A 22,804-nucleotide genomic window follows, 5' to 3' on the forward strand; every position below is an offset into this window, starting at 1 on the left:
AAAAAAGCATCTTTAGATATCTGTCTTGAACATGATGGTTGTGTTGGTTGTGTTTCAGGAGCAACGGGAGAGAAAAGTGACCGTGGATGAGGTGCCTTCTGGTGTGTATTTGTATCCTGAGGAAGAATCAGGGATGGACATTTTTAGCCCATTTCAAGGAAGACCAAATGCTACTGTGTTCGAGGAGGCCCAGAAGGAGATCCTCAGACTCATGAAGATCGAGGTATCTGTGTTTGAATTAAAATTCATCACCCAGTACAAATATGCAATTTTAGATGTATTTTAAAGCCACACTGCAAAAAAGGTTCTTCTTACTTAGATTTTTTTTTGTCTTATTTCTAGTCCAAATATCTACAAATTCTTATATCAAGAAGCATTTTCTAGACAAGCAAAACATATTGTCTTGTTTTCAGAACTAGTCTGCCAATATTAAGTGAGTTTTTCCTTAAAACACGCAATGTTACTCTGCTAATGGTGTAAGCAAAATAATCTTGTCAAAAGGAAAAACAAGATAATTTTGCTTACCCCATGGGCAGATTATTTTGCGTGTTTTAAGGAAAAACTCACTTAATTATGGCATATTATTTCTTAAAACAAGACAATATGTTGTGCTTGTCTAGACAATCTTCTTTAAGAATTTTTAGATATTTGGACTAGAAACAAGACAAAAAAAAATCTAAGTAGGAAAATAATTTTGTGTGTGATGCCAACAAAAATCAGGCAAAATAGTTGGAGTTTGTTTTAAGAGTTCACTTCGGTGAAAATTCTATGACTCTATGGATGTCGTGATTAGATGGCTTTCTCACCGCTGTCATTTTTGATGTGTGTTGTGAACAGCATAAACATTTGAAGAGTTCAGATGGGACCCCCTCGAAAATGAGATGATTCATCTCAAGGGGCTATCCCATTTAATAAATAAATTCAAATAAATTCAAATTCAAAATCTCCAAATGCCGTTTGAAAATTTCTTTTTAAATGAGCATTTTATAAGGCTCTTGTGTGTAGGTTCAGTAATTTCACTTTAATGGAATTTTTTTTTCATGATCTTTAATGTAAAATAACTCAACATAAATATAGGAGGCTGAGAAATATGTTCATTTTCGATTGGAAAATTAAGATGGTACTTAGAGATTTTTGCATCGGAACTCTTCATTTGTTCTGTTAGTGTTGTTAATGCACTTTGGTGGAAATTCTTTTAAAAATAGGGGGGGGGCAAATAATTGTGGGGGGCTAATACTTCTGACTTCAACTGTATGTGCATGATGTCATTTAAAGTTCTTAGAAAAAAATTCAGAATCTGCTAAATGTCAGCAGCTCACACTTACTAAAAAAGCCAATCACTGCAGCATATAGATGCAAAACTAGCTTCAACTTCTAATAATCTCTACATCTCTTTTCTCCTCAATAGCATATTTACAGGTTCAAATTCTGCTTATTGATATCTTTGATATCTTTTTTTGATATATTGATATAACCATATTGATATTTGTTACTTATTTACTGTATTTTTATTATTACTTAAACTTAATATATGTATATCTGCTATATACAGTGAAAGTCAAAATTATTAGCCTTGCTGTGAGTTTTTTTTCTTTTGCAAATATTTCCCAAACAAAGTTTAACAGAGCAGGGAATTTTTTACAGTATTTCCAATAATATTTTTTCTTCCGGAGAAAGTTTGTTTTGGCTAGAATAAAAGCAGTTTCTAATTTTTAAAAAATATTTTGAGGTCAATTTTATTAGCAACCTTAAGCAGTATTTATTTTCGATTGGCTACAGATAAAAACATGGCTTGTCTAATTACCCTAACTTGTCTAAGTAACCTAGTTAAGTCTTTAAATTATACTTTAAGCTGAACACTAGTATCTTGAAATTAATTATTAAAAATATTATATTCAGAAATGTGTTGAATATTTATTTATTATTTCTGTTAAACAGCATTTGGGGAAAAAATACACAGGGGGGCTAATAATTCTGACTTCAGCTGTATGTATATCTGCAGTATGTCTGTACTTTCCACACTGGAAGCTCTTTCCTCATATACACTCTCATCATCAGGACCCTTCGCTACTCAATGGGAGGGTGACATTTCATCATGCTAAAGCTGGATCTGTTTTAGCCAGACAGGGAGACCAGGTGCTCATTCTATTTAATCATTTTTCACTATTGCCCAGTTTTGTTACCAAGGCTCTCTTGTACTGAAAAATCAGTGATGAGCCTAGTAGCTTACACCAGTGTTTCCCAACCCTGTTCCTGGAGGCACACCAACAGTCTATATTTTGGATGTCTCCTTTATCTGATCCATTCATTTCAGGTTTTGAAGTCTCTTTGAATGTTCTGATTGGTTGTTCAGGTGTGTTTGATTAGGAAGAGGTTGAAAATGTGTACTGTTGGTTTGCCGTCAGGAACAGGGTTGGGAAACACTGGATTACACCACATTATCACTTCAGATTCAGTATTCAGTTCCGTCATTGTGATTTTCTTTCCTCCTTTTATTTCTGTAGGACGTGAGTCTGCATTTTGTCCTCTCCGGCTGTCTTCACGTCTACCAGAAGATGATCGACAAGCAAGAAGCCGTGTGTCTGTTTGTGACCCAGCCAGGTGAGATGGTGGGTCAGCTGGCTGTGCTCACAGGAGAGCCGCTCATCTTCACCATCAAAGCGGAGCGAGACTGCACCTTCCTCAAGATATCCAAATCCGAATTCTATGAGTGAGTTTTTTTTCATACAGTCCTGCAGCTAATTTGAATCTCCCCAGCAGGCGCAGGATGTCAACATGACGTCAGATTGATGTTGTACCCCAATGTCGTGGGACGTTTTGTTTGGAAATGAAAATCCCATTAATGTCAGGCCGACGTCAGTGTCCAACGTTGGACAGATGTTGCATTTTGGTTACTTTCCAACACAACATAAAAACAACAAAATATCAATGTCTAATGATGTTACAGCTTGACGTTGTGTGGACGTTACTAATATGACGTCTATCAGATGTTGGATTTTGGTTGCCATACCTGACGAATAAATGTCAGTATTTGACGTCAATATGACGTTAGTTTAAGATGTTGGCTGTGTTGGATTTTGGTCACTTTCCAGCAAAACCTATAATCAACCTAATATCAACATCATTTCACGTTGTTATTGGACATCAAAATAACATTCTCCTGGGGACCTAAATCTAACCTAATATTAACGTCCTATGACGTTGTGTGTCTGCTGGGTTACTAGCTATTGCACATCTGACACAGAAAACAAATCTACATCTGGAGTAATATTGGCCGTGTTTGTGCTGCCCCCTGTAGGATCATGCGTGAGCAGCCAAGTGTAGTTCTTAGCGCAGCTCACACTGTAGCTATTCGCATGTCAGCATTTGTGCGACAGATGGATTTCGCCATTGACTGGATGGCTGTTGAAGCTGGACGAGCCTTGTACCGGTACTGTCACCCTCTCCTACACTTAAAAAAATGTCTATTCATTGTAACCTTTTATTTAGATGACAACATTTAAAGGTATAGTACAAATATAGTTTAGATAATTACCAAATGTGCCTTAGGTCAGTGATTTTTTTTTCAACCACGTTCAACCATCAGCTCTGCACATTTTCCATGTCTTCTTAACCTAACACCATCATCGGCTCATTAGTAAAGACTGAAAGAACAGAAATGGGTATGTCAGACAAAGGAGACTGTAGCGAGTGGACAGGGCAGAGAGCTATGGGAATGGGATGAGGTCGGTACTTGAGTGATAATGTGAAGCACTTGTGTCGCGAACCTTGCCTCAAGTCCCCGCAACCTGGAGGGTCAGCTGCCGTCTGTGAGGGTACAGAGGAGCCACTCCATTCACCAGATGCAGAAACCTGCTGCCGTCTGCTGAGATGTGTACCAGCAGGGGACGTGGGGCTTGCCACCGTGGAAAAAATCTGGGGAGGTCTGCCGGGAGCTGTAGCCTGCTGCTGACCGCCACTATGGAGAGGAGTAGAGAGCGAAAGTGAACAAGGGGCTCACAGCCGAGCGCTCATGAACCAGAGGAGCCGTTGCTTGCCAGACAGGGGCGAGGCAAAGTCTAAAGCCGTCCACCGAGGGGCAGCCAGTGCTGTTGACAGGCACAGCGAATGAGGGTCTCTCAGCTAGTTGAGGACCAAGAGGCAGCGTGTTTGGAGAACCGAACACCAATTTTTTCCCTCTCTCAGTCTCTTCTGTTTCTCCTCAATTTTTCCATCACCTTTTCTCTTGCCCCATCTATTTCTCAGGTCTCACAAGTGTTGTGATGCTGGTGTTTTCCAGGAATGTGGTTGAGAAACACTGCTTTTTAGATTATTATCATTTTGGATCGTTCTTATATATACAAGTTTGTAATTGCACATTTTTGCTGTAAGAATTTGAGTTTACCTCATTGAGGCTGCCTTTATGTGATCAAATATGAGAAAAAATGATCTTCAGTGTCACATGATCCTTTAGAAATGATTATAATGTACTGATTTGCTAATTAATAAGAAAACTTTTTAAATTTTTTATAGAATCCATATTGTCCGTTTTTATGTGAATATTAAGTTTAAAAGAACAGCATATATTTATTTTATTTTCACATGTCTGTCGCATTTAATATAATAAATGTGGTTTTGCTTAAAAGTATTAAGTTCTTTAAAACTTTCTTTAAAATCTGACATTTTGATTATATGTTTATTTGTGCATCTGACTGGAATGTGTTGTAGTATTCTGAAAAACATCATATTGTCATAATAATAATAAAATTGTTATAATGATACAGTTGTTTTCACGTCATAGGCAAGATGATCAGTCCGACTGCACTTATATTGTACTAAATGGACGATTGCGTTCTGTCATTCGAAAAGCGAATGGTAAAAAGGAGCTGGTCGGAGAGTACGGGCGAGGAGATCTCATAGGCGTGGTGAGTCTGAAGCTCTGGAATAAACCTGAGTTTTAGGCCTAAACTAATTTAAGCTGAATTTATGATTGATAAAATATATTTTTTTTCTCAGGTGGAGGCTTTGACGCGGCAGCCTCGTGCCACTACAGTCCATGCGGTCAGAGACACTGAGCTGGTGAAGCTTCCAGAAGGAACGCTCAACAATATTAAAAGAAGATACCCGCAGGTAGTGACGCGGTTAATCCACCTGCTGGGACAAAAGATTTTGGGAAATCTCCAACAGCCCCGTGGACCTTTCTCAAGTAAGTTCCCGCTGAAACCAATTCAGTTTTTATCTTCAGTAAAGCTTCAGTAAAGTTGATTTTAGTGAAGAATAAACATGAAGCAGAACTTTCTCGTTGTGTTTAAACAAAGATAAGAAATGCTTGAAGTCAACAGAAATGACTTGTTTACTTTCCTTGTTTACTATTAAGATCTAAATTCTTTCATTTCTCTAGGCTCTGCTCTGGGTCTGCCCAGCATGGCGTCCAGTCCAGACGTCACTAACCCAGCCAGTAATCTCTCAACTGTGGCCGTGCTTCCGGTTTGTGATGAGGTGCCAATCAATGCCTTCAATTTGGAACTTAGCCATGCCCTCAGCGCCATAGGTACACTAAAGCATAGACTGTCATTTAAAACCCATGATGTACTGTAGGACACATAATCTGAATGATTCTCATTCTCCAATAAGGACCAACCCTGTTGCTAACCAGTGACATCATCAGAGAAAGACTAGGGGCTTCTGCTTTGGACAGGTAATTCACCAGCATTGGACCATGCCACACTTTCAGCTAGACTTTATTGTAGGGATGAAAGAGATGGTAAGGGAGCAGTAGGATAAAGGGGAAGGGAAGGAAGAGCATAAACCGTGAACCGGTAGGTAGGTTGATCAGGTATCCTATGATGATATCTGGACCCCCCCAATTCAACCTAGGAGGGAAGAGAAGGTTATAGGATTGTTAATGGGAAACAAGGAAATAGAATGAGGGAGGATGGGTTTGAGAGAACAAGAAGAACAGTGTTAGAGGGCTGGTCAGCCTTAAATAAGTTTTTAGGGAGTAGATGATTGGTTAAGGAGACAAAGTGAGGTGTGGTCCTGCTGCTAAACCTTTGTTAACAAGTTAACTCCATATAAGAGATCAGAGCAATATGTAATTATCTGATTCTGTACTTCATTGTATTTATCTTTATATCTTAAATGCTTGTTTTTCTCTAGTATTCATGAGTACAGGTTATCAGGTTGGTTGGCTCAGCAGGAGGACATTAATCGTATAGTGCTGTATCAGACGGACAGTGGAATGACCCCATGGACTCAACGCTGCATCCGACAAGCTGACTGCATCCTCATTGTGGGGCTTGGAGACCAGGAACCTGCACTTGGAGAGGTAACACTTGAGTCTACTCTCAATCTGGTGTTGTTTCTGACTACATTCATGTGAAAGTGTAAGGTTATGTAGTGGTTATTAATCAGAGCTGGGACCCAACATACAATTTAAACCCCATAAGGAAAGATTAATGAATTGTTTTTCACCTTGAGCAAAGCTCTACTTAGGGTTGTGAAATTTGGATTATTAATATAGAATAATGATAGAAGCAATAATATAGACCAGCTAGTAGGAGTTTGAGGGGATGAACATATTAGGGGTCAGCTAGTAAGAGCAGTGTGAGTAAACTTCATTCGCAGTTCTCAAGAGGTGCACTTGCGCTAGAAGCTTTTAAGTTAAAAGGTTTCTAAACTAATTTTGAGAGGATCACAATCCTATGATTGACCACAGCTGGTCTCGCATTAACAATCACATGATCTACCAATAAGATGAATTCAAACGCACATTAATAACCTGATCTCTTTACCTTAGCCATCTCCGTCTTGAAGAATCCACCCCGACTCCTTCCCCTCTTTCCTAGCTTAATTTAGGGGAGTTCTCAAGACCTACCTGAGCTCAGATTCCCCTCTCACCTCACTAAACAGGAGGGAGCCCCGGGTTCGAGGATTCTCTGAGCTCAGGGCTCTCTCCTGGGACAGCATGCCAAACACGCATTTACCTTATCAAGCATCAGCTAAGTGTGAACTCTTGAAACCTCTTTGTTAGTATTCACGACTGTCATGCCAGAGACTTTGGTTTTAATCTTAATTGAATGGAGTGTATGTATAGAACTGGAATTGTTATATTGGTGCTGTGCCTAATGAGAGGTAAATTTAGGGGTGGTGAAGGTAACATAAGTCAATCCAGTATATCGACTGATGCTTGAGATTCAGGCATTTACATCCTTGTTAGTGTGTCTGTCTCCTATGCTTGAGATACCCATTTGATTCCCGCTTGGTGCAGTGTAATTAGATTTTGAGTGATTATATTGGTGCCGTGACCCGGTTGGGATGTTTGAATGAGTAAGTTTAACAGAGGCCAGCTAGTAGAATCTGTGTAGGTAAATCTCACTGCTCTGAACTCATGAAGGTGAGCTAGCATCTGATGCTAATGGCTTTGGTCTAAGGCACATTTTCATAATTCTATGAATGCATGTAAAGGCAGAAACAAATGGCATTGTAAATTCATTTAAGCAATTCTGAATCCATCAATTGTACAAAGATCCATTTCCCTAGCAGGCACAAATTTAAATTTATCAGCATTTGAATAGCTACAAACTTGGCTTATGCAAACAGAATTTAGATGTGAACTTAGTGAAAAGTGGAATTCTGATTGCACTCCACACAGGTGAGTGGGCTTGTCAAACCACCTATAGGACACACTTCTTTAGGTATGACCGTAGGGAGGAAAAACAAACAAAGACTTGCCATTGCAAGTATATACTACTGCTCTCTGATGATTTGAAGTCCTTTTATCCTCACTTGTAATAGCTCCTAAATAAGTAAATGTATTTAAAATGTTCCATTGTAATTGCCCATTTTCATACCTTCTCAGTTGGAGCAGATGTTGGAGAACACAGCAGTGCGGGCTCTGAAACAGCTTGTTTTGCTGCACCGTGAGGATGGTCCGGGCCCGTCAAGAACAGTCGAATGGCTGAACATGCGAAGTTGGTGTTCTGGACACCTTCACCTGAAGTGCCCTCGTAGAGTCTTCTCACGAAGAAGCCCAACAAAACTGGTAAGAATAAAAACACAAATCCATCAGTATTAAATATTATATTAGAAGTGACGTCTATATTTGCTGTGGATTTGGTTGTTGTGCCTAACAGAGAGAGGTATATGAAAAAGTGTTTGAGAAGACTGCAGACAGACACAGTGATTTCTCACGGTTGGCCAGAGTACTCACAGGAAATAGCATCGCCCTCGTGCTCGGAGGAGGCGGAGCTAGGTGAGTGACACCAAGCAGTTGGATTGCTATAGTTTGAAGGGTCACGAAACCCCCCCTGTCTCAGCAGGGTGTTTTCACTCCTCTAGTTTGAAAAAAGTCAGGAAAGTGGGTGAGTCGAGCTTTGTTTAGGTGGGAGTGTCGAGTGGCGAAAGAGGGAAGGTTTTGCATTAAAAGGGGAGTTTCACCAAGTGAACTACAGCTGATTTTCACAGCGGCAACACAAACACATACGCAGAGATAGACAGAGACTATGTTTACATGGGCATCAGTAATCGATTTATTTGCATTTTTCTGAATAAGACAGTTATATGATTAAGGTGTTTACATGAGTTGCTTTTGAATGTTCCTTTCATGATCCCGTTTTACATGTTATGGCACATAATTCAATTAAACTCGGTAGGTGCAGACAATAACGTCAAACAGCTATGACTACACTGTCACAAAATGCGGCAAAAATCCTACACGATGGTAATAGTTTGATTGAGGTGTTTACAAGTTTACATTCGGAGAGCAGCATTTACAGCGGATCTTTCAGCCCATAATATTGTAGTGATTAGCGTACTGTAAACTTAGTAACTAAGTCATTTTGACTAAGGTCTTTAAAAACTGAAAGAGTACTGCTGACGATACAACCTAACTTTGCCATCTGAATAAACATAAATAAAGACATTGATCGCACACTTACTAAATCTGTAGAGACAGGACAATCAACACCAACTGGAACTGCGTCTTTTTTAAAAGAAGACGAGCGGCATATCCGGATTTCACCATTTCCAGATGCGAAAAGCTCTCGGGTCAAAAATACAAACATACAAACATATTTTTTGTCGCGTGTTACAGACCACTGTACTCCACACGTGTGAGAGCGGTGCCCTCATCTCGGGAAAATGGAAACAAAACCTTTGTTGTGGCACATTTATAAATGTTTATAAAGTGACGACCCATGTCTCCGAATAATTATTTTTCTTCCATTTGTTTTATTTAGGGTTGGCAACAAAATATGGCGTCTCTCTGTAACAAGTAAAAACAGCCTTCGAAGCTATATCATGCATATTAATGAAGTTGCGCTTCATTCACAATAGAGCGTGCTGATTGGTGCTGAAGTATTTCTCATGAATTAATGCTGAAAGCTCAAAAACGTCACGTTGTACCCGCCGGTACAGATAGGCTGGATTTTACACAAGGATCTCATCGCCGTGATGTAGCTTCAAAAAAAACTTTTCAAGGATTTTTGCCGCATTTTGAGACCGTATAGTCACGGCTGTTTGTCGTTATTGTCTGCACCTACCGAGTATTTGCATCTACCGAGAAATGTAGAGGTGTTTTTCTCCCATTCAGTGTGCAGTATTATCAAATTCTATTTAAACAAAACAGTTTCAGCAGTTCCCCACATCCAATATCTCGTTTGTCATTAGGGGCATGCATGAAATGTTCCTGAATGAAAGTGAAAGTGCCAAACTGCAGTTAAATTCTACAAATTAAAAATGAAGCACCCGAAATTACATGAAACTGCGGAGGAAATGTGGATAGCCTGGCAATGATGCAATGATTTTAATTGAATTACGTGCTATAACATGTAAAACGGGATCATGAAAGGAACATTCAAAAGCAACTCATGTAAACACCTTAATCATATTTTGTCTTATTCAGAAAAAGGCAACATTTTAGCAAAAACAACCAATTTTCAGTTTTTTGTGAAATACAAGTCCTAATAGTGTTTTTAGCAATGTGGGACACATAAATGACTGTCAACATCTCAAAAAATGTGTTTTGATGTTTTGTGACCTTTTAAAGGGAAACCTTCAACAATTGGACTGAATGGACAGATAAATCGAACCTTTTATTTTAGAATTCTCACTTTTCAAGTTAATAATTTAATTTTGTAATTTTTTTTGCTTTTCAGTTAAGAGTTCAGATTTAGTGCTTGTTCATTTATATTTGTTTTTCTGTATTTAGATATTTCCAGTTAAAATGAATGATTTACAAAAATAGTTTTAGTTACAGTTTACAGTAAGTACCCTGGTAATTGTATGTTAAATCTTGCAGGGGTTGCTCTCATGTTGGTGTAATCAAAGCCATGGAGGATACAGGAATTCCCATCGATATAGTGGGAGGAACCTCCATTGGCTCATTCATTGGTGCTCTGTATGCAGAGGAGAGAAGTGCTGTTCGGGTCAAGCAGAGAGCGAGAGAGTGGTCCAAGGTAACATTGACTCCTATCATCCCATTAAAACCTTTACCTTTCTTTGACCAACATCTTGAGTTACTAATCCCTGAATTCTGATCATTTAGTTATCAAACCTATTTCTCTTGCCTGCAGGCCATGAACTCTGTGTTCAAAACAGTTCTGGATCTTACTTATCCAATCACGTCCATGTTCTCGGGCTCTGCCTTCAACACCAGCATCTCCAAAGTCTTTGAGGACAAACAAATTGAGGTGAGAGATCAGCTCTTTTGGCGTAGTGTCTTAAAATGAACCCAATGCTTTAGAAACATTTTTGATTCCTCAGTAATGATCAGATGTTTTATTCTGGAGGATGATTAACATATGCATGACAAATGTAACATTTCCTGCTTGTATTTGTAGGACTTGTGGCTGCCTTACTTCAACGTGACCACAGATATCACAGCTTCTGCTATGCGTGTTCATAAAGATGGTGAGTGGTCAATGAACTGCTTTCTGTTTCAGCTCTAATGTGGAGTTCCACAGGGTTCTGTGGTAGGGGCATTTTACTTCTGAAATATAGCATTTCAATAATTGTTAATACAATAGTAATTGTATACTATAATATTTAAATAGAATTAAATAATTTGACCAATTTTAAATGTAAAATACTGATATTAAAAATGGGAGGTAAATCTGTTGACACTGAAAACTGAATACCATTAAAACTGGGATTTTGAATGTTTAACATTAATTCATAAGCTTGAGCCAAATTTAGTGCCTAGTGTTTAGTTTTGGAGGTTATGAATTTGTACTGATTGCATGCGTGAAGAAAATTGCATGTGGGTTGTGGGATTTGCTGACAAGTCTAGAACGGCTGGTGGTTTCTGATAGAAATAATGACAATGTTTGTTTTATTATGCCTGTTAACTTGCATTCATGTATGGGAGCTGATAATGTGATGAATTGCTTAAGTGTATTTGGCAAATGCATAATCACTAATATACATTTTGGGATCGACCAATGGTATAACCTAAATCTTTGAATTCTGGGTTTCATCCCCAAATTCAAACATAAATGATCAGACGTACTTATATAAGTTTATTGACTCTAGCTTAATTAATTGTCATGTTAATATTGTAACTTTAAATACAGATAAGCGCTGTAAAACACTGGATTTGCGGGCCTTATATTGGTCACGTGGTCACCCCTGTTTGCCCAAAATGACTATGGGATTGAATTTGCACATCTCACTAACTGCAAGTACAAATCCTGTCTCTATTTTCTTTCCAACTCCATTTCATTCCCCCTTTTTGGTCAGATTATCTATCTGTCTTCATTTCTGTCCCGCATTTAACCTGCTTCTTTAACAGAAATGGCTAATCTCTGGTTGATTCTTGTCCTTTATTCCACTATTTTTTCTTTTTCTTACATTCTTAGCGTAAACACCTTTAGCTGTTGTATGACTTGTAGGTAAAAACCCCAGTTAGTGGTGTCTGTAGGATCCAGAACCCATCAGCCATTTGCTTCCCCCTGTTCTCTACATGCCTTCTCCTGTTCATTCTGCTGTTGTAGCACTGCTTTACACCTCTAATTCTCATAAAACAAAAATTACAGGTCTAAACACTTTACTGCAACTTGAAGTATGCCAGCTTTCACTCAACTTTGAGTATTGATCAGGTAGTCCTAAGGTATTAGAATATGCTTTTACATTTAAGCATATTCTAACAAGTCAAAATAAGTCAAAATTAAAAATTATATTCTTGTAAAATAATTATACAATTTAAGAATAGAACATGTCTATTTTTACAATTGACTTTTTATTTGTTGGGATAATGACAAAGCTAATTTTTTTAGCATAAGTATGCCAATCTTCTTTATGATTCTTAAGAAATCATTCTATCCTCATTTATAGTTCAAGCTGTCTTATTAGCCCCTTTCACACATACAGACCTTTCAGGAAAATTATCGGCAATTTTCCGGGAAGGGATCATGTGTGAACAGGCCCTTTTTAAAAAAAAAAACGGTAAATTTGTTCACATTTTTTGGAAAGAGAATTTGTAACATTAACGGTAATTTTCCGGAATGCTGCTTTGTGTGAATGCAGAAAGAAAATTGCCGGAAAGAGCGCCTTCACGATTAGAACACGCTGATGTGTGTCTACTCCAGCCAATCAGAACATTCAGACGCATTCACATCCACGCCGTTTATGAAAATAAAAACCTTTGAATATTTTTCACGACACATTTAGCTGCTAGACGTTAGTCAGATAACATTTCTATGTTCCTTCGAAATGCCAACTGTGTAAAAAAAATCGATTAAAATGCTTATGATAAACTGCTGTTTACCTTCAAGCTCTGCTTCAGTTGCTTGACGCGTGTGCACGTGAAGCCGGTGAGCGCCAGTACACACACATACTATGTACCATCAAACATCAACAAAAGCCCGACCCCTTCTATGCTTACAAATACAAGCGCAGCCGTTTAGAGTTCATTTCTGGTCAGTGATGTCAGAATTTACTGGTGTTTTGGAATGGATGTGGGAACGGTCTTTCCCCGAAAAATTCCGGAACGTCCTTGCCTGTGTGAACAGCGCTTTTTTGAATTTACCGGTAAAGTCATTCCAGTAATTTTCCGATATCACTGTGTGAAAGGGGCTAATGTTAATATTATTATTATTTCAAATATGATCTTGCAATAGTTTTTTTTTAATAGGATTTGTTTTTTAAGGGTCACAAAACACCTTTTTTGGAACCATTCTGAAATATTAGATTGTTTTTTATTTATTTTTAATTGTAATGACCACTTTTGGTAGTTTAATGTCTCTTATACAGACGTCCCACAGTCATGGAAGTAGGATTGAAATAATAGTTTAATTAAGATAATAATAAGACTTAAAAATCTAGAACTTTAGCAACACACATTTTCCTATCAGGCCACCAATCAACCTATCACCTTTGTGTCTGTAGTTCTAAATCAAGTCACTCACAAGAAACTAGTTTTCCTGTCCAATGTCTAATGTGCTATAATACTTACAGCCTGCAGATCTCACAATTTCACCCTCTTTGTGCTCTCCGTTCACCTCTGCTACTTTTTTTTTAATCTGTTTAGTTTGTCATCACTAATAAATGCAGTATGCCTGTAGATTCAGCATTTTCCCCATATTTGTTTAGGAAGCAACACCAAAGTTTTAATTGTGTTTGAAATTCATAAATGATCCAAACCACATTCAGATGTTATTTATTTTAACCGATTGATTTGCCTGAATGGCCTAACACGATCGCAGCATGATGTCTGAGAAACTACGTGGGCTGTTGGAGAATTTTGTGCCTCTGCTATCATTCTCACTCATCTGTTTCCTGTTGTTTACTGTTCCTCCCTCCTCTCTGTCTCTCTCCTCGTCTTGTGCGGTTTTGATTTACTCTCCATCTTCATTTTGCCAGGCTGTGTTTGGCGCTATGTTAGAGCCAGTGCCTCCTATACCCCTTATCTGCCTCCTCTCTGCGACCCCAAGGACGGCCACCTCCTCGTGGATGGTTGCTATGTTAACAATGTCCCAGGTCAGGACTTTGCCCCCCCCCCCCCCCCCCCCCTTTTATCCCACCACAAACCTCCAGAAGCCCGAAGGAGGCTTTTAGATACCTGCTACACCGTTATCCCTGCGACAACCAACCACTCAGTTACCCTTTGCTTTTTATTGTTTCTTGTCCTAATTGAAACTGAATTAACCCCTTGCTTACATTGGGAACCCATGGTTTGGAAGGAGCACAGGATAGTATTTAATTAATGAGAGAAAGAACTGAGTTTGAGAGAGAGAGACTGTGCTTTCACAAGTATGATAAAGATTTTGCTTTTGACTGAATTTTATGAAAAACATATTCAAGTTTTTGGTTTCAAAGAAAAGTCCAAAGAAAAATAAAACAATGTTACATAAATAAAATCAAGGATTTAGATTTTGGTTTTTATATGATGAGACTATATTTAATTCAAATAAGTAATTTAATTCAAATAAAGTACCACCAATTAAATGTTTAATTAACTGTACGCTATTTTTATGGTAATTTTTACAATAAATGGTATCAATGGTAAGTGTCTGCCATGGTCTTATCATAGCACATCCAATCCTTTTACATTTTTATATACTTTTCTATTCTTAATGTCACATGTGGCACAAAAATGGGCTACTACAAAATAATATTTTCTACTCCAGAATTAAATTGTTAAAATTTTATAAAAATTCCTGTCATTCAATGTGCTATTTAACTAATTATCTAAAGCAGGGGTGCTCAAACTTTTTCTTATGAAGGGCCAAAAATCTAACTTGATTAAGGCTAGTGGGTTGAAGATAAATATAGTGTCCATGGGTAATTTCCAATGTTTTTTTATTCGAAAATAACTTGAAAACATTGTTTTATATTAACTAATACAAATATTAGTAATATATAATAATATACTAATATTTGTATAACATTTTATAATGAACTTATTACAGTTAAAAACAAAAAACAATCTCATTTATAATAGGATAGAGTTACACTAGTTTCTGCCTTGATTTGCTCACAGATGTTTTCTGCATAGTCCTCTATTTGTCGAATGACATTATTTACATTTTATTATTTACAACATTTAATTAATTTCAGTTTGCTTTTTTGTAGCTCCGCAATAAAACAAACAAACAAAAAAAGGTTTCTTCAAATTAGAAATGAGGATCTCTTTTGAAGACATTCGCCCCAACCCTCTCCATCCTTCTCACTCTCTTCTCAGATAGAATGGTGGGCTGAATCAGAAGTTACAATTGGCCAACTTTGGCCTGCGGGCCTTTGGCATCTCTGATCTAAAGCCACAAGCCTTTTGTAAACTTTCAAAGTAAATCATACCCTATAGTTTTTTTCAGTGTAGTAAAATTGTCTTTTTAAATGAAATATTCTTCTTTTTAAAATGAACTTGATCGCTTTCATATGATTCAGCCATTTGCCCACTAATTGCTCAATTTACATCCAGTTTTTAAAGCTAGACTTTCCTGTTTGGATTTTTTGTAACAACACTATACACACATAGGCATCCTGTTCAAAGATTTAAGGTCAACGCAGCCAATTGATGCCCGGATATCATTTCATTGTGCTTTAGCCAGTGTCTGTCTGGTTACAAATTTACGTTTCAGGCTAAAACTCCAATGGCAGAAGTCTTTGTCCTGTAATTTGATGTTTCAGTTTGCATTTCAAATCTAATGTCAAGAGCAGGCATTACATTTAGAATATCACGCTTAGCAGGTTAAATCATGTTATTAGCTATAGATGCCGTTCACTGAGGTGTATTTTAAAAATGTCTGTGGTTTATGGTTGACAGTGCTTTCCACACAGACTTTACTTTGGCGGGCCTCCAATGTATATTTAGTGACGTTTTTTTTGTGTGTTTTTTTTAACATCCTTTTACACTTTTTGTATCCGCCCAATATAACCAAACATCCACGATTGACTTAAGTAGTGGAAAATCTTCTCCCATTTACTTGTTTCGCTTTGTGCGCGCAAGACCTGTCAACACTCCCACAGACAGTCTCATGTGCTCAGCAGACCCACAGAGACGCTCCTTTTTGGGAAAAAAGGGAAAAAAAATTTGTCTGTCCGGAGTTTCTAAATCTCCTAAAATGTTCAGGATTCAGCTTTCCTTTTCTAAAGCTCGTATGCGCTTTTGCATTACTCTTTTTATTTAAGCCTACTTTTGCTTGGCTTTGCAGCTGACAAAAGCTGCTTCCCGGTGGCGAAAGCAAGACAAACATTAAATAAAAAAAATTTTTAAATCTAAACGACTCAGAAAATCTTTACTATATACTCATGACTGGACGAAATGACTGATCTAAACTGGCTGCAAAATATATGTATTTTACTTTTTTACATAGTCTACAGGGTTTAATCTTGGAATTATGACAATTTTTTTGAGAAATTGTCTGTTTTTATTCCTTTTTCTGTCATTTATTTCTCAATTGCTGTATATTTTATTAATTTGATGATGTTAATATATTACATAGGCTATTTTATATACAAATCTAAAATGCTTTGGCATTCAAGTTTGCTTTAAAGAAAGAGAAGAGGAGATTTTACCTGTCAGTGTGTCCACACGGCTTCTGAATAGCATAAAAAGTAAGAGAAATAGTGGATTTCTCCTTAATTTCAACAGTTTTTTACTTTAATTTTATTTATTTTGACACTGTTATTTAGTTTCTTTACAATGAGTTATTGTTACAATTTTTATAGTTTTGTTTGTCGCAAATAGTTAATTATTTATGTGATGTGAGTAAACGGTGTGTTTCAATCCGACTACCACCGCAAGTATATCTCAAACCTATGGGAAGCAATGGGTGAATATTGCTTAGAGATCTAGAGTCAAGTTCCTCTAGTTAATTCACTGCATCTTTGGTTTGCCACCTAGACTGATTTCGTGAAGTTAGAAAAAATGATGGCTGCTGCTTTTTTGTTGGAAATATAGTTGTGAACAGATTAGAACAGTCCTTCATTTTTGTGTTTCCTGTCAGGGGTTGTTGTTGTTTTGATGTTCACGCTGATGTATCTTCCCCATGCACCTCTATCATCTACACATCACGTGCACCTTTCCCATCTACCTTGAGCTTGGCTATCACCAGCACACCAAACACACTGTTGTGCATGCTCTTGCATGTATATCTATTGTAGGTCATTTCTTTACATGTATATGGTGTTTATGAGGTCAGAGGTCACTGGAAGTTGTTCTGGATCCTACAACACTGCTAGCCCAATTGATTAAGAAAGTCAGAAAATGTTCAACCGGGTCACATATAGATCTTTTCATGCTTTTCAGTGGGCACTCTTTTGTTTAAAGGAGCAGATCAGCCCAAAATCTGTCATTATTGACTTTGTCAAACATAATCAATGTGCGGCAGTGATGACATTTTTGTAAGCTAAATTAAAAGTTAGCATCTTTCTAGTTCTCTTGACAAAATTCCAGTTTTCCCATAGTTTTTTGAATAATCTAATTTAATTAGCTACATGTATGAATCATTAAGCTACCTGTGGTTAAAAGTGTGGTTTAATCCTTATGTACTGTTGGGGATGTTTTTATCTACTCTGGGGTGAGTTTGTGTCTTTAATTTGGCCATAACTTTTTCTGTTTCATTTAGCAGAATGATTTTTGGTGATAAATCTTATTTTGACTTAAATTTTAAAAAAATGCTTTGAATAAAAAAAAACTCAACAATACACTCTGGGCAAAATTTTGTTCGGGATGAAAACATCCACTGAATTAAACTGCTGTAAAAACGCATCAGATAATTTTTTTTTCTAAATGTTTTGGCATAAATCTGTTGATCAACCTCAGTCCTGATCAAAACTACTAAATTGCTAAGAAAATTACAGGATTTTAACTCTTTAATTGCCAAGTTCATAAATGATGTCACTGATTTGGTAAAAAAAACACAAACACACAAAATGGCGTATTTTCAATATAAAAAAGTGATTGTGAACTGGATTTTTTAAAATCAAAGTCTTGGTAATGTGAAGTAACATTGCCTTTGATGCATTGTTTTTGATAAAAAAAATTCTCCCTTATATACTGTTTTTGACTGATTGACTTCCATTATAGCCACATTTTTTTGATTACCATGATTAACCATGACACACATAATCATGCATTTTTGATTGTTGGTGGTTTTCCCCGTTGGAAAGAGGTACAATTTCAGGGTGTCCGCGGGGTTGTAAAAGGTAGTAAATGAAATTAGCCAAAATTAAGAGCATTAAAAACTATTAAAAAGTAATAAACCTCATCTGACGAGGTATTAAATTTGAGTCCAATTTTTTAGATACATTTTCAATTTTATTAGACATACATTGTGCAATAATTATTAGACATTCATTTTGGAATTATTGCACAAATATCTATAAGTCATCACAGCATTAGTTAGATAGTTGTTTCTGGTTGTTGTTGGTCCTAATTGATGTTGTTTTCAAATCCAATAAATCCCTTAATATACAATTTGCAGTGGTGCTCATTCATTTTTGGTGGGTGCTAAATATTCTGGTGTTCCTAAATATTTGAAGTTGGGGGCACCAGTGCTACCAAGTAAAAAGGTTAATTTTGAGCCCTGACACACAGACAATCATGCTGAACTGTGGCGATAGATTCTAACTATGCTGAGGACACTTTGTAATCATGCTGCGCCGTTCCAGGCTCAGTGGAAAAACAACCATAACCGTACCGAACCTTTCTTAGTAGAGCGGATATTGACATTGGTGACATATATGATATTGATTAAAAACTATGGACAAAAACCCATTGTGACATCTTGATTAATCCCTCTGCTTTACTTAAATGTATATGTTATCTGTAATATGTTATTCCATTTGGAAACATATTTCATTTATGCCATTACAGTTGCAGCTCTAAGTCGTGCTGGTATAAAAACATTTTTTGAAGGTATTAAAAAAGGTAGTAAAAAGGTATTAAATTCAACTTAAAATCTTCTGTATATACCCTGAATTTGTAATTTTTACTATTGATCATCAGTTGTCACCATTAACCCTTTAGATAGGCCTATGCAAAAAAAGTTTCTGTATTTAATATGGAGTATAATAGCAAATTAAAGTGTGTGTATGTATGTCTGAGTGTGTGAGAGTGACCTTCACGCACTTACCTTGATGTGTCTGAGAAAATCTAAATATGCCTCTCAGCTCTCAGAACTACATGGGGTAAACAAAAACAAAGACTGTGCATTTATGCACCATCAAATGGCAAAAACAGCCATCAACAGTAAATTAGGGAGAAAAAATTAAAATCTAACAATGCATCTAAGCCAATGTTATTACTAATCATTCACATGTCCAAGGCTGTGATAAAAGGTTAAAAAAAATCCAGTCCACAATTTCTCTTTATATTGAAAATACGTCATTTTGTGTGTGTGTTTTTTCCACCAAATCAGTGATTTTTTTTTTTTTTTAATTTTGTGAAACCAGTGAAATTTATGAATTTGGCAATTAATTTTCTAAACAATTTAGTAGTTTTGATCAGGACTGAGGTTGATTCAAAGATTTATGCAAAAAAAAAAGAAAAAAAAAGTTTATCTGATGCATTTTTACAGCAGTTTAATTCAGTGGATGATTTCATCCCGAACGTAACAAAAGGCCAGTAAATTTGAACAGTGTACAAGGGTTAAAACACCTGTAAAAGTGAACTATCGAGTGTGAGTCTTCACATGATGAGTTCTATTTTCCCACTAAAGTTATTATTTTATGTCATGTTGTTTATGTAAACCACAAACTTTCTTTTGGTCATTTAACCAAAATTGTTCAAAACAGTGGAAAAAGTAGTGCTAAAATGCTAACCGGTTTCAAAGTTTTAGCCAACAAAATTGCATCATCACTGCAACACCCTATAATTTGGTGGTGAACGGCGCTTTAAGAGTGCCACATACTGAATGTACCTCCTCTCTCAATGTTTCTCTCTCCTTCCAACCCATGCCACTGTCACGCCTCTCCTGACGCCTGCTGCTCAAATCTGGAACTGCAGGTTTGGACAGGGTGGCAGTGCCCAATATGTTCACTGATTGTCTTTCAAACTCTGTCTCAAGGCGCTCTGCTCGAAACACTGATTAAAATGGATAAATTAATTGTAAGAATATTCAAATTGGATTGTTAAAATATTACCATTTAAATTATTTACCATTTAAGATCATTTTGATTTTTAAGGAAGTGAGGCAGGGTTGAAAGACAAGTCAATCTTACCTCATGGGTATTAACTCTACTTTACTCAAGGTTGGGTTCACTCTTTGAGGTAAGCCATAACCACTGCACACCGTCCTTGGGGTGACCATCACTGTATCTCCCTGCTGGTCTGTGCACTACTAACCAAAAACGTGACTTGACGGTCACCTCCAAACACTGCTGGGGGCGTTACGTTTACATTCTTTAGACGTTATTAAGAGGTTATTGTCCCCTCCCGGTGTGGTAGGCTCCCTGTGGCGCTATGTCAGGGCGAGCATGACCCTTTCCGGGTACCTGCCACCCCTCTGCGACCCTAAAGATGGAAACCTGCTCATGGATGGAGGATACATCAACAACCTGCCAGGCAAGTAAGCCCCAGAGCCAACCAAAATCTACAAGGGCCACGAATATAAAATGGCTTGGTGAATTACTTAATGTTTTGGTTTGGAAGAGCTACATGGCTCTGAGTAAGTATACTTTGATTTTCTTTACCAATTTGAGGGTAGAATGAGTGGTTTCGCTTTATCCATTTGAACTTGTGTCCATTTAATATGCTGTTCGATTTGGCAACCGGGAGATTTCCTGTACAATTAAAATTATTTCGTATTTTGTACTCTATTAAAGACCTGTTTGTGATTTGTGCAGAGACAAATGGATAAAGTTTTGCAGGGATTGGGTGGTCTGGACAAAAACCTATAGTCCTCACCAGCCTATTAAAAACATGACTTTTTTTTGGAATGTAAATGTTGAGATGATGTTATCTGGTGTATGATTGGAATTATATTGTGACTATAACTGATATCTTTACAGCATAGGTCTCAAACTCAATTCCTGGAGGGCCGCAGCTCTGCACGGTTTTGCTCCAACCATAATCAAACACAGCTGATCCGAATTATTGAGGTGTTCATGACTCTTTTGAACACCTCGATTATTTGGATCAGCTGTGTTTGATATGGTTGGAGCAAAACTGTGCAGAGCTGCGGCCCTCCAGGAATTAAGTTTAAACCTATGCTTTACAGTATTAAAACAGTTTAAATCTGACTTATTATTTTCAAACAAAATCACCAGACAGCAACATCATCATCCCATCACTTTGAAGTGCAACATAATGGACAGAAAGACAAGTTCAAATGTTGCATTTCAACTTGGGACATCTTAATTTAGTGGAAAAAGACAAGATTTTGCATGTGGTAGTACACCCTGTGTTATCATTTGATTCAATGATTCATTCCACCACAGCAATCAAGCAGTCTGCAAAAGACCAAATTACTCCTTGCATGACGATCATCTGCGTTATTGCCTGTAAAGCAAATTGGATGTTTAAATTCCTGAGAATATTTCCAAACTAGATTATCTTTGTAATGCATCACTCATGTTAGGACTACACCATTTTATTTGTCTTCATAACTTGTCATCATTGAATACAATTGTCTTTTTCCAATTTTTTTGGTACTGATCACCTGCAAGGCTGTTTCACCACCTTTCTCAGTTAAAGCTTTTAGAATGCATTTACTTCTATGAAGTCACTTATATAAACATAGATGCGGTGTTGGGGTTAATGTGTTATATTATTTTTCCAAAGTAACGAGTAATAGAACCATAGACTGTAAAAGATATGGACATAGTATCTGTGATATCACCCATAGATTTCTGAAGAGCACAAATAAGGCTACAAGTAGGCGTGGCCAACCGTCACCATTTTGTTTGCGCGTCATCGCACCCACCGGGGGTGACCAAATAAGGGCAAAGAGGCGGAGCATCAGTAGAGCTACAAACGCCAGACAGGCTTTTCTTTGGGAGAAACGCTTAATACTTCATTACCTGTGATTGGTTTGTGTTCTGACTACAATATTGTTGGTTGTACACTATATCAATAAAGTGTTTAGACTTTTAAAAAACACTGCTCAAAATACTTCCAAATACATCAAATATAGTCTGTGTTAGTAAATATTAAGTAACTCAATATTGTAATGCACTACTTTCAAAAGTAACTTTCCCCAACACTGCATAGATGATCATTCAGTCGTATTTCTAAAGAAAATGGGAGCTTTCCAGTTACTCTGTGGTTTCGGTTAAACAGCGTTGACTGGTGATCAGTTATTAATCTAATGGTTTTACCTGAAATATTAACATGACTTTGATTCTTCCTGCTACCCCGTGGATGTCTGGTCTTGTGTGTGTTCGTGTGATTTGATTGCATTCAACTGGCACTCTAATGCCCTTCAGCGGACATAGCTCGTACTTTGGGCACGAAAACTGTCATTGCCATTGATGTGGGCAGCCAGGATGAGACTGATCTCTGTAACTACGGCGACTGTCTTTCTGGCTGGTGGCTGCTATGGAAACGAATCAACCCGTGGGCAGAGAAAGTGAAGGTGAGTCAACGTTGTGGGATATTAGAGCATTTCTTATGAAGCCAGTTCAGTTGCTTCAACTTGGCATCTGAATGCTTTTTGACCACCGTGGGTCTGATTTACTAAGCAATAAAGTTTAAGAGTGTGATTCCATAAAAATGTGAGTGAAAAGTTATGCAATCTACCTACAGTGTGCAGATTATTGGTTAAATGGGTTGAAAGCAGAATGGGTTAACTCTTTCACATGTAGAAAACTCTTCACCACGCTGCAGGAGAGGGTGATGTGTAGATGGGATACAGCTGAGAATACTCGCGTCAATATAGCATCA

At 37.3% G+C, this 22,804-nt stretch overlaps 1 protein-coding gene across 4 annotated transcripts in view; it reads left to right on the forward strand.

Annotated features, from left to right (window-relative positions):
- Nucleotides 1-22,804, forward strand: part of pnpla6 (patatin-like phospholipase domain containing 6) — a 49,859-nt gene that overhangs the window by 21,838 nt on the left and 5,217 nt on the right. For 3 of the 4 annotated variants that reach the window (XM_056456662.1, XM_056456666.1, XM_056456667.1), the window contains 16 exons: nt 59-223; nt 2,059-2,136; nt 2,505-2,710; nt 3,299-3,430; nt 4,781-4,904; nt 4,996-5,185; nt 5,381-5,530; nt 5,614-5,677; nt 6,139-6,307; nt 7,841-8,023; nt 8,115-8,233; nt 10,280-10,436; nt 10,554-10,670; nt 10,821-10,890; nt 20,369-20,485; nt 22,348-22,496. In XM_056456662.1, coding sequence (XP_056312637.1) covers nt 59-223; nt 2,059-2,136; nt 2,505-2,710; nt 3,299-3,430; nt 4,781-4,904; nt 4,996-5,185; nt 5,381-5,530; nt 5,614-5,677; nt 6,139-6,307; nt 7,841-8,023; nt 8,115-8,233; nt 10,280-10,436; nt 10,554-10,670; nt 10,821-10,890; nt 20,369-20,485; nt 22,348-22,496 — 2,190 coding nt within the window. Of the gene's footprint in view, nt 1-58; nt 224-2,058; nt 2,137-2,504; nt 2,711-3,298; nt 3,431-4,780; nt 4,905-4,995; nt 5,186-5,380; nt 5,531-5,613; nt 5,678-6,138; nt 6,308-7,840; nt 8,024-8,114; nt 8,234-10,279; nt 10,437-10,553; nt 10,671-10,820; nt 10,891-13,839; nt 13,957-20,368; nt 20,486-22,347; nt 22,497-22,804 lie in introns of all 4 variants that reach the window. The other variant, XM_056456665.1, reaches the window with a different exon arrangement.

This window comes from Danio aesculapii, chromosome 1 (genome assembly GCF_903798145.1).
Source record: "Danio aesculapii chromosome 1, fDanAes4.1, whole genome shotgun sequence".
NCBI lineage: Eukaryota > Metazoa > Chordata > Actinopteri > Cypriniformes > Danionidae > Danio > Danio aesculapii.